This window comes from Typopeltis vanoorti, chromosome 7 (assembly GCF_054136105.1).
Source record: "Typopeltis vanoorti isolate ZY-2024b chromosome 7, IOZ_Tvanoo_1.0, whole genome shotgun sequence".
Classification (NCBI taxonomy): domain Eukaryota; kingdom Metazoa; phylum Arthropoda; class Arachnida; order Uropygi; family Thelyphonidae; genus Typopeltis; species Typopeltis vanoorti.
The window spans coordinates 90,364,385-90,377,500 of NC_143555.1; the positions used below are offsets into that span (position 1 = coordinate 90,364,385).

The 13,116-nt window shown below is 34.6% G+C and overlaps 2 protein-coding genes across 2 annotated transcripts in view; one reads left to right on the forward strand and one right to left on the reverse strand.

The window, feature by feature from the left end:
* Positions 1–13,116, reverse strand: part of LOC150104851 (uncharacterized) — an 867,921-nt gene that overhangs the window by 378,370 nt on the left and 476,435 nt on the right. The gene's annotated exons all lie outside the window — the stretch shown is intronic.
* The window catches only part of LOC150104852 (uncharacterized), a 53,769-nt gene that overhangs the window by 18,114 nt on the left and 22,539 nt on the right, over positions 1–13,116 (forward strand). The window contains exon 2 of the mRNA XM_090396011.1: positions 9,959–10,114. Coding sequence (XP_090252137.1) covers positions 9,959–10,114 — 156 coding nt within the window. The remainder of the gene's footprint in view (positions 1–9,958; positions 10,115–13,116) is intronic.

A 13,116-nucleotide genomic window follows, 5' to 3' on the forward strand; every position in this document is an offset into this window, starting at 1 on the left:
TCAAAGAAACCTTAGAGCTAATCCAAGCTAAATTTCCTCCCGATATCTCAGCCCTATTTCAGTTTACAATGAACTCAGGCTATTTCGTTTGGCAGGAAAAATTCTACAAACAAATAGAGGGGACAGCCATCAGTTCACCACTTTCTCCACCCTTGGCTAACTTCTTTATGGAGACTTTTGAAGAGAAAGCCTTAAACTCAGCACCACAAAAACCTACCATATGGCTTCGCTATGTTGATGATGTATTCGCTATTTGGCCACATGGCCCAGATTCACTCCTCTCCTTCCTAACACACTTAAACAACCAACACCCTAGAATCAAGTTCACCCTGGAAAAAGAGGCAAACAATAACCTCCCCTTCCTAGACACACTAGTCACCCACCAACCTGATGGAATCTTGGTTTTCTCAGTTTATAGAAAACCCACCCATACAGGTAGATTCACCAACAATCCCATCACCCTCCCCCCCCTCACAACAATATGGAGTTATTAAGACACTATTCAACAGGGCAAAAATAATCTGTTCTAATGATCAAGCCCTAACTACTGAACTCACATTCGTGACACTTTCTCAGCCAATGGCTACCCCCCCAAAAGAATCCAAAAAATACTTAATTCGGTTATCCACAACCCACCACCCTCTCCCCTTCACAAAAAAGATTACTCTAGATCCATCACCATTCCCTACATCCGAGGCACCTCAGAAAAAATCAACAAAATCTTAAAAAACACGATGACCATCTGTTACAGACCACATAGAAAATTGGCATCCCTTATCCGCTCCACTAAAGACCAACCACTTCCCCTAGACCTACCTGGTGTATACCAGGTCCCTTGCAGTTGTAAACTGTCCTACTTTGGCCAAACAGGCAGGACAGCAAATATCAGAATCTCAGAACACAAGGATTACATCCTATTTCACAAGTACAGCCACTCTGGGCTTGCAGACCATGCTCTGGATACTCGCCACAGAATAAGATGGAAGAAAGCCACAGTAATACACTGCAGCAAGTTCAAATATGAAAGACTATTCATGGAATCAGCCTCAGCCCTTAGGAACATGCCAAACCTCAACAAATTTGGATGCATGAGACTGCCCCAAATTTGAGAAACATTTATCAGAAGAACTTCAGCCCAAAGGCCAAGAACTACCAATATAGCCTGCCATGGGGCACCATCAGGACTTTAGGAAAACGTTAACTTCCTAGCTTCTGTTCTCATTTGCTGTTATGTAGTACTTGTGTGCACTTGTCTTTGTAATAAGTTCCCAAGAAGATGGCAATGTGATGTTTGCCAAAATATCAGAAAGTATATATTAAAGTTTATTTAATTTATATTTCTAGTGTACGCTGTCAATTCCTTAATTATTAATTATCACGTATTTTTAGGTAGTAAACTTTCTTCACCCAGTGAATCTACTCTCCTTATTTGAGGCTTGAAGTGTTCAAGCTGATTCAGGCAGTAATCTTATAAAGGTCCATAGTTTTGTTCCTAGACCAGCATTTTCAGCTTATCTGACCCTTAGCCTACTGTGATGCTAATGTATTATATAAAAGTTTACAGCCTTTCATGGGTTGGATTCACTTTTTTTTTTTTTTTTAATAAATGACAATGCTTTGTTTCTGCAGTTCATCTACTAGCTACACTTCTTTTCCCTTGATAATTCCTACTTATGTTGATGTTGCTTATGTATACAGTGTTTTTGTTGAATTCCACTGTTTGCCTCAGTTCAATGTTTGAAGTAGCAAGTATTGTTGACTGAGTGGTTAGCATATCCACTCTCCAACTCAGCAGGCTGTGGATTCAATTCCTGCCATGGGCATTAATGTATGTGATTGTTTTTAGGTGGTAGATGAATTTCATTTCCCACTGCACCACTTATTGGAGACTTGAAGTAGCTTGAAAAAGTTCCATGTTAGGTCTTTAGAGCAGCATTTCTCAAATTTTTCCTATGACGGAACACTTCACAAATCCTGAAATTTTAACAGAACACCTTGGTTAGAGTCGAGTATCATCAGTCTCGTATTCAATGTAAAGCTAAGCACACACACTATTGCCAAAGCAGGCTGTATCGTATCGCAGAAATGTGACAGCACACACACTATTGCCAAAGCAGGCTGTATCGTATCGCAGAAATGTGACAGCACACACACACTACAGGCATGATGGGCTGCAGCGCATCGCATTGACCTTGCTTGTGACTGCACGTTTCCTAGAATAGATACCTCCGTACTTCACTCATGCTTGGAGGTGTTGACAACCGTGGGCAGCTGTCAGCCAGTGCTCGCTGGCCTTAGTAGCACAATCCACATGCAAAGTTAGGAGCACCTGATTTCCAAGCATGTTTGAACTTGTGGCAGCATTTTAAAATCATTCCAGGCTCATATTAATTTTGATAATTTTTCATGGAACACTTATTCACTTTCCATGGAACACGGTTTGGGAAACCCTGTTTTAGAGGATGGCTTCTAGACTAGTAAAAAAATAGAAAAAATACCTAGCCTACCTACATACTTGTGTTTACAACCTTCTGTAGGTGGCATTCACATTAAAAAAAAAAAAAAGTGACTGCAGGTGATGTGATTTATGATCTGCCCCACATACGAGAGGTCCCAAGACCCATAACACAACAGTGCTGTGTGGGTAAGTGACAGATGTAAGAGAGGAATGTGTTGATATGTTTTTTGAAAACCTGAAGGTTGTATTCATTGGGGAAGACTGTTCCAAAGAGTAGAAGTGTAGGAAATGAAGGCAGAGAACTTAGTTTGATGAGTTTGGTGTTGAACTGTCGACTTGCAGCTGCTTGTGTTCGTATATGCATACAGGAAAGTAGAGGAAGTGTTTTGGCAATTTTATAGGATCAGTGCCTGTGAAAATACCTGTAGAAGAGACAATGCAGCAACAGAACATCTATGGGAAAGTGACTGGAGGAAGCAGTGAGGGAGGGGGTCATCATTTAAGTGTGCTGCTCACTTCTGTATACAATGAAGCATTATGAGGGAAGTTTTTGGTTGCTAAAAAATCTGTCCTTAATCTTTAAGCGACCCATTTTGGAAACTTAAACCTGTTTGAAGCTCATCTTTAATTTAACTGGTTAAGTATGTATAATGCATCTCTAGACACATTATACCAGTTAAATGAAAGATGAACTTCTAGTCCAGGGATTCACTATGTTAATAAGACTACAAATAACCCTTTTATTAATGTGGCCAATTTAGTGAAGAAAGACACGAGTCTTTTGACTTGGAGATGTCACATACAATAATAATTTGTTAGCCTTTATTTTTGTGTGTGACATTTCCAAGAAGTCAAAAGACTCATTACACTCCACACAACTCTCTATCTACACACAATGGCATCTAGCAACAACTAATAGTATGTTTTGTCTTTAAATTGTGTCTGTGTGTAATATAATAGCCAGTTTGTCACTGGATGAAACACTCGAGTTTCTGGGAGGGTAAAATCCCTTCTACCTTTGTATGAGATAGCCAATCTCATACAAAGATTGGCTATGTATTAAGATTCTTCTATATATAAAGCTATGTATAAAGATTCTTCTCATTATAACAAGAATCACTTGTGTTTTTTCATTTAAAGGACACAATGTTCTATCGTTCTTCCAGTTGCACTACTGAGGCAAATAACTGCTGCTGTTTTATACCAATTTAAAGTGACAAGCAGCTATTGGTAAAGGCAAAAAGTTTGAATTAGAAGCTTCATTGAGTTCTCATAGATTATGAAGGCAATATTAAAAAATAGCTGTGAGAAAATTGATTCTAGCAAAAATATCTGCCTTTCCTCTGTAAGATTTGATTGCATTGTTTCAGGATTTCAGGCAAGCCTTGTAAAGTATTGTTTAAAGCTTTGTCATAATCTCTGGCACTCTTGTTCCTTGGAAGATTAAGAAGAAGAAACTTTAGAATTTGAATAGTAGATTTATGTTTCTTAGGAAGTTTGTGTGAAAGGATATTGTTCTGAAGGATAACAATGATTTTAAATTATGTGGGAGAAAACTTTATTCTTCTGAGTTGCAAGTATGAATGGGTAATGGCTGATATCTATTCTGGAAAATATCTAGTGAATATGAAAATTTTTTGTAAGATATGTGCAGTAGAAACTAAATATCTGTAACTTTTAAGGGAACCATCCCAGATCACACAGTATTCTCTGATTGGATATACTTAGTATTTGTATAGACTTAATAGTTGTTCAGAAGTAATGCTTAGAGGAAAAGTAAAAACAATTCTTTAGATGCTGAAGAGGAGATATATGTGATATGTTTATATCAGGAAATATTTTTGGTTAAATTGCACCAAAGAGAGCAATTTCTGCCTGTTGTGATATTTTGAAGGTGAGAGCAGGCAGAGAGAATTCTGTTTCAGGAGAAGAAAGGATTGAATTTTGCTAGCACTCAAAGTATATATATTTATAATTTTGTTTTTTTGAGAGAAGTTATAACCTCTAGGAAGGATGAGCAATCAAACTATTAAATTTCTGAGTCATGAATGTTACTCTGGAAGTTCAAACAGTGAAGACACTGCAAAGGTTGTGCTTGGATAAAGCTCAGTGGCCTTAAAAGTCATCTTAGATTTGTTTCCCAAACAAAAATGACATAGAAAAGGAAACAAAATTTGTTTCACCAGTATATGCAGCCTACAATCCAACAATAGTAAATTTCATTTTTGCCTTTAATCTTCAAAATCATATTTATATCACTTTACATATGTCAGTTTCCGTATCAACTATTCATCATAAACTTCTTTCTCATTATTCTTTCTTCTTTAACAGTTTGTAAACACACACAATTTATTTAATATTAGAGCATATATTTAAAATTAAATACACTCGAGTACCTTTTTATGCGAATTTGAAGTTATGCGGTGCATGACTTCAAAACTTATGTACCATTGTACATAATGAACATCGTGTTACAGCACATTCTGGCGTAACGTGATTAATGTGTAAGCAGTGAGTGTCCGTGAAGTTTAATTTTGCATGTAAGTGTTTGTCTTTTCATTATCGAAAGTAAATTTTGCTAATTTTTATTTTAAAGATTTAATTTGGCCCAATGGACAAAAAAAGCACCAAAGAAAAGCAATTTCTTTGACGTTTTGGAAATGAAAATTGCAATTTTAGATCGCTTAGCAAAAGGAGAGGGATCTACGGCAATTGGTAAACATTTTAATTTAAGCTAATAAGAGCAATTAAAAAGAATGAAGTCGCAATAAGAAAATCTGTCATTTCTGGCACAAAACTAAGTGCCAGAAATGACACTTAGTGCTTTATTAGAAAAAATTGAATGAGCGCTCGTAATTTGCATTGAAGAATTAACTGAAAGAATTATTTCTGTAAGTGGTCATTTAATTAAACAAGAAGCTCTTTGGGTTTATGAACAGATGAAGCAATTGGAGCCATCTACGTCTGCTTCCCAGGCTGATAAATAATTTTCGGCTAGCAAAGGATGGTTAACCGAGTTTTTAGAAAGGAATGCACTTCATAACGTGAAGATTACAGGCGAAGTTGCAGCAGCAGATGAAGAAGCAGCCAAAAATTTTCAAGAGAAGTTAGCTAAAATTATTGAAGATGGTAGATATTGTCCCGATCAAGTGTTTAATGCTGACGAAACAGGATTGTTTTGGAAGAAAATGCCTAGTCGAACTTATATCGCAAAGTCTGAGAAAAAAGCAAGTGGGTTTAAAGCAAGCAAAGATCGAGTAACAACGTTACTCGATCTTTGCTTGCTTTAAGAAAAGCAGACTCTTAGAAAAGCAAAGATCGAGTAACGTTGTTACTCGATCTTTGCTTTTCTAAGAGTGTGTGGTCTTAGAAATCAAATGTTGAAGCCCCCTCGTAGTAAATCGATCTCTAAGACCATGTGCTCTAAAAGGCAAAGATCGAAAACAGCTACCGGTACATTGGATGGCTAATACAAAGGCCTGGGTAACAACTGCTGTATTTACTGAATGGTTCAATAATTGCTTTATACCAGAAGTGGAAACATATATGAAGCAAAAAGCTCTCGATTTTAAAGTTTTATTAACTGTTGACAATGCACCAAGTCATCTGCATTCAGAACATCCAAATGTGCAGGTAGTTTTTTTTCCACCCAATACAACAAGCATTATTCAGCCATTAGATCAAGGCATAATTGCTACTTTTAAAAAATATTACGTTAAGCACACTTTTCAATTTATATTGGATAAACTAGAAAACGAGGCATTAACAATAACTGACGTTTTGAAAAAAATTTCTATTTTCGACTGCTTAAATCATGTTGCATCTACTATCGCTGAAATAAGACAACAGACTTTAAATGCTTGCTGGAAAGCAGCTTGGCCTGGATGTGTTACAACCATGCAAACATCTATCAGCTGAAATTATTACTTTGGCATATGAAATTCGTGGAGAAGGTTTTGATATTGGTGGAGAAGATTTAGCCAGAACAATGTAGACAAATTTCTTGTGGATAATACCATACGTGATGATGATATTATTGGATATCGAATAACTTTAGATATCATCGAAGATCCAGAAAACGATATTGAAGCAGAAGAAAAACCTGTCCCCTCACTGCAAATATAATTCAAGAAGGTCTTGAACTGTGCAATAAATTGGAAAATCATTTTCTTGTTAATGACACAAATTCTGAACGAGACTTTAAATTCCAATGTGAGCTGAAGAACTGTATGTCTGGATATCGCGAGCTGTATAAAAAATTAGTAAAATCATCATCGCAAAGTTTAATCACTGATTACGTTGTCAGAAGAAAAAAATCGGCACGGAAAGAGGGTGAAGCTAATTCTGTTCGTGAAGGCAGTTTGGCTACCTTGGTTATTGATAGCTCCTCTGATCCTATGACCAAGTCCAATACCCTTGCATTCTGAGTCCCCTCCTCCATCATATGGAAGAGGGGACTCGTATGCTGTCTCAAGTAATTATCCCTCAGTAGGTGTATCAATTCCATTTCCTTTCTGCCATGTGATCTCTCTTCCTTCCAATCTATATCTCCATGGTTGAAGTCCCCCATAATAATCACTTGACCTGCACTCATTGTACCAATTTACTGATGCATGTTTTCCAGATCATCCCTGGAATCCCTTTGGCTTATAGCATCAACCAAACGTATATTTTGTCTTATTGGCTTTGATCTCACACCAGACAGCTTCAAATGAACAGCCACCTTCCTGCCTATCTGCTATTCTTTTTGGCCACAATTCTTCTGCTGTCATTACTCATCTGTAGAATACATGACAACCATTGCTAATACAGGTATAAAAGGAAGCACACAGCCTTGCAATCTTCATTGACAAACACTAACAGTAAAATGGGCCATAATGAAGAGCTAACCTTTGACATGGCACATCATTGTGCATTTTTTATTTTTAAGCAAGTCCATAGTGCATTTGGCAGAATGATGGGACATTGCGCTTTTCAGTTGGAGAAGATCTTAGTTTGGTTCTTCTAGCAATGAAAGGAAACACAGGAAACAACATGCATATTGTGTTTTTGGAACATTTGAACAATTATTAAAAGCAAACTTTTAGTGATTTGCTGTAATTTTGTAAATGGTTTACCTAGCTAATTTGCCCACAAAAATGGACAAGTGATGTAGTGAATCTATTTCAAACAGAATGAAAATTAGTGCATTCATATGTTTGGATTTTAATAACATGAAACTTTGTATCATTGCAGTTGAAACTGTTTTTGCATGCTAATTTAGCTTTTTATTTTCATTTGTTATATATATATATATATATTAGTTTTATTTATTAAATTGTAATTTACAGTTTATTTTAACAGCTTTTGTTGCCAAAGGAAAAGTCCTGGACTTTTTTTTTAAATATTTTTATTTTTTAAGATTAAAACTCTTAGTATATCACTATGATAGCAACAGTTTATGTAACTTTTCTGTGTTGGTGCATTCATGGGGAGGGGGAAGCAGGAGAAAATGGTTCACATTGCTCACTGATCATCAAATTTGTTCACTGAGGGGGGGGGGGTTGGTCCTAATTAATTAAAGTAAGCAGACACCCACTGTATTTTCATTTGTACAAAGGCTTCATTAGAGCTTATATCAGATTGCATTAAATGGCATAAAATTTGTAGATTGATTCTCTAATGAATTTTGAAAAGGAAAACGTTATGCAGCTAAAAATATTAATGTTAAATATTTATTAAACATCAATATTTTTTAACATTATTGTTCATTCTTAGATTATCTATTGCAGATGACTTAATACCAGGAACACTTGCAGGATGTCAACATATGAATATAGCTAATTTCTTGACTAGTTTGAAAGGTGCATTCTTGAGTAGATGTTTAGAAGTAGTTCAGGTTGAGAATGCTGATTGTGTTTATTGTATCTGATTACTTTTGGGTTATTGTTATGTTCTTTGAAAGTGAAAACCATTATTAATAAAGGTTTCAAATGAGTTGTGTAGAGAGTTACAGAGTTTGTATGGGTATATCTACTTAAATTGTTAAATTAAAGTTTGCCTTCTAGTTAATGAATGGCTAAATTGTGGGAAAAACAGTATTCTGTTCATGTTGGAGGTTTTTTCATTTGGTTATACTATAAAACTTGGTTTAATCCTTTATCCAAGTGTAAGCAAACAAAGTTTGTACCTGAAGTGTTTTCGGGACTGGGGCAACTCGTGGTAAAGGTGGTATGACTTCACATCACTCTTGCCTTAGTATCCCATAATGCAAAGTGCATCTCCTTGCGGACATGTATAATGCTATGCATTATGGGAAGGGTCACTACCCAGACCGGTTTCGACCTTTATTGAGTCTTTATCTCTTCAGTGGAAGCCAGACCCAAAGGTGATACTAAGGTCAAAGTAATGCAGAAGTCATATTTTCCTATACCAGTTGCCAAAAGTGTCATGCCTTATTATTAAATTACTCTCGATTAGAGAAAGGTTGTTGGAAGTTTTTTCACTTGGTTATACTATAAATTAAAGATACCAAGAAATTATATACTTGGTTTAATACTTTATCTAAGTGTAAGCAAACAAAGTTTGCACCTGAAGTATTTTGAGGACTGGGGCAACTTGTGGAAATACTGCAAACTTTGGGGGTGCACTTTAAACATAATGTTGTATATTATTATCTGAAACAGCGCAAGTTCTACAGTCAACATTCATGAGTTGTAAGGATTAAAAACTAAAGTTTCTGGGTAAATTAAATAAATTAAAGATACCAAGAAATTATTGTCATAATTTCTTGGTATCTTTAATTTATAGTATTCTGTTCATTTTCTAGTGTGAATTTTTATTTAGTTAGTTATCTAGAATTTAATTCTGTATTTGAAAGATTCTAAATAATTCTTTAACAAATAAAATTTATTCAGTGAATATTTGTAAAAAAAAAAAAAAAAAAAGTGTGAATACAACAAATTTATTATAAGCCTTTAATTTTTTTCTTAAATAATGAAGTATTTCTATAGGAAGTGGAGAGTCAGTTATCAGTTGAATCACATGTTCTTTGAAAGTTTATATGCATATACTTGAAATTTCACTTAATTGTCATATATGTTATAGGTAATGCTATGGCTGTTTGTACTTCAGTATAATTTTTCTTTTTCCAGATTCTGCTCTTGCTACTCAGATAACATTTTGTTCACTTCTGTTATGAGGAAAACTTGTTTCCAAATACTGCAAAAGTACAGAGATATAAAAAAAAAAAAAAAAAAAAAAAGTCAGCAAGCTTATTGCTATCATCAAGAGCACTTTTCTTTTTGCATGGTAGATAAATTTCATTGCTTGATCCGAATTTGATTTGAAAGAGTTCTTTCATATTTGGTATAGCGGGATTTTTAATTCTCTAATTCTAAGCCCACCTGTCCATCCACCCTTCCATGGTATTAATTAACAATATTGTTATATTAATGTTATTTGTTGCCAGACTGCTTACTGTAATATTAAATACTAATTGAACTTCATGCACAATTTCAGGATCGTGATAGCAGTAATGAAAGGAGTGTTGAAAGGAAGAGAGAAAGATCGCCTGGTGCTGACCTCAACGATGTACTTGAACGAATGGAAAAAGCATTTAAGGAAGGACCACTGGACGTACTTTACAAATGTGTTCAAGAAAAAACAAGAGTCAAGGTAAACTGTTTTCTGTTATAGTTTAGTGAGACAACTAAAGTTATTTTACATAAAGATATTTTACATACAATTACATCAAGTATGCTTATTTGGAAAAATTCGAGATTTGATGCAATTACCTAATTTAGAATGAACTAGTAAATATTAAGTGTGTGTAGTATATATGTGACTGATTTTAAAAGTATTTCCACTTATTATTAATATCGGATATTGATTATCACAATATTTTTCAAGTTGTATTACAAACCACTGATAAGTGTTATTAAATCTTGAAATGAATGATTTCATATAAAGTTTTTTTAGTTTTTTTTTTTTCTTCTTTTTGAGTTATCAGGTTTTCTGAGACAACCTTTGAGTGTTATGGACATTTTTCTCTACATGTCTGAGAATAGATCCATTATCATCATTAATCAAAGGTAAACTGTCCTGCAAAAAAAAAAAAGGACTGATCCATCATATGATTCCATGAAATACAGGCTATAGCAAGTATTATGTATAGTAAACATTGGAATGTGCTTAGAAAGTTGATAAGTTTTTATTTCATCTGTCAGAGTAATGGTGATTTTTCTCTCTAAGAATTGCTTACGTACACGAATATTTGTTTGCATTAGTTGGCAAAAATTTCTCATTCAGTCAACCTTAGTGCTTTAATGTTGATTTAAATAACCACTGCTGGTTTTAGATTGCTTGGGGGGTTAGTGTTATGTTAATTTGATTATTTCAAGTAGTAATGAATATTTATTCCAATACGGAATTCCATTTCATATTAAATTGGTATATTTAAGAGACATCAAGACATGCAAATAAATGCTAGGTATCACTAGGTTTCTTCATTAATTGCAAACAGTATAGTATTATTGTAATTATACCATGTAGGGTTGATAGAAATTGTAAAGAGTAAGAAAAGATTTGGAAAGGAAACAAATATGAAGAAAAAAAAAAGGATGACATGAAGAATTGTGAAACTGAAAGCAGAACTTGATTGTTGCTTTCAAGCTAGCACTTAAAGCAATACTGGCAGTGCACAGTGTGGATTGGAGTGGAAGTTGTTCTTCCAAGCATGCATGGAAGTGAAAAGAATGTTATGGGATGTTGCCAAGTGTTCAGATGTTTGGAAGTAGGAAAAGAATGCAGCCAGAAGACAAAAACAAATACTGAAGTTTCTGTCTTCAATACATAAAAATGGACAGAAATTAGAAGAAAAGTTAGAAATGGGAGCTGGGAGAGGATATCCTTCATAAGAGAGATAAGTGAACTTTTTTTAGTCATTAATCCATATAGGATTTATTCGGCGAAAATTGAAAGAAAAACTTTATTGCTCTGCAGTTCATATAGAAATGTGCTCAGTACAGTGTTTTATTTAGGATTCTCAGTTTTAAAAGTTGTTGAAATGATTTCAGTTATTTTCTTGAGAAGCTTTATTAGAGGGCAAAGTTGTTCTAATGTGATAACTGTTGATATGGTTTTAAGTAATGTATTCAATGAAGTATGTTGAATATAGAAAGTTAATTCATTTTAAAGAGAAGAAACTGTTGATATGTTTTCAGTAGTTTATTCAGTGGAATTTGTTACTTTCATATAGAAATTGAAGTTATTGTACATGAATACAAGTGTTTTCTTCAATGTTCTATGATTTTAAGATGCAAGAAGAATTTGATTACCTTTATGTCGCTGTCATATAGAGAGGATTTTTTTGCCAATAATGCAAAATTTTCTGTAGGAAGCGAGAAACTGTAGTTAAGTGTTGATTTGATATATATATTTACTTTTTTAGTAAATTAAAGGTTTTTATTTTGGTTATAAAATGTTAAGATGCAATCTCTAAATGGGTTAAATAGGTTAAATTAAGAATTTAAGGTGCATATGAGATATTCTGGAATACGAACTTGTGTAAGGTTAAATATGAGTTTATTTTTAGTTTTCTTTTTGTTTTGAATTTAAGCATTTAAACCACTTGGAGTATGAGGGAGTAAGTAAAAACATATACTCCCCCACACACACATTAAAGTGTGTGGGAGGGTATCAGGTTGGTGAAGGAAATTAGAGTGGTGATTTATAGAAGGCCTGTGACTAGTAGCATTCTGCAGGGCTCTACTTGGACTAATACTATTTAATTTGTACATTAATATAGGAAATAAACTGAGAGGAAATATTTAGTTGTTTGCCAATAATGCAAAATTGAGTAGAGCAATAGTCAAAGATGAAGTTAAAGTTTTGCAGGATTTAAATAGACTGGAAGTATGATCAAAGGAAAATGGATATTAGTTTAAGATGGCAAAGTGTAAGGTTATATATTTTGGGGTGAAAAGATTACCAGCTGTGTACCATATCAGTGGAATGATATGCCAGGAAATTGATGAAGCCAGTGATGGTGGATAAGGAGTTGCAGTTTAGAAGCATATTGCAAAAGGAGCTAAAGCAGGTCATCAGATACTTGGTTACTGAAGAACACTGATGAGCAGAGATAAGCAGGTTATTAGACCTCTTTATAAGATGCCACCTGGATTACTGTGCACAGAGCTGGTCACTGGGCTTCTGGAGAAGCAAGTGAAGCATAGGATCACAAGCATAGGCAAGTGATCAAGATGGTGACAGTTCTATGGAATGAACCTTATGAGAATAGGTTGAAGATTTGTGGTTTAGAGAAATTAATTGATAGGCAGGAAACTGGTAATATGATTGAGACATACAAATTACTGAAAGGTTTTTACAGAGTCAATAAAGGGGAAATTTTTCAGAACAGCTCTGGTGGTGGAATTTCCATCCTTAGAAATTGAGCAAGAGTGCGAGGAGTAGATTTTTTTTGTTTTTTTGGAGAGTGAATGAGTGGAATAGGTTGCTGAAGTCTGTTATGGGTGACATGACTGTGAATGAGTGAAAAGCATAGTATGATAGATATTGTACAAATATTGGATAGTGCTTGGCATAATGTGTAAGGCCTCCCTCAATGAGTCTACAGACTCCATGGAGTTGTCTGTGTGGTATTAGTAATAATATAGATC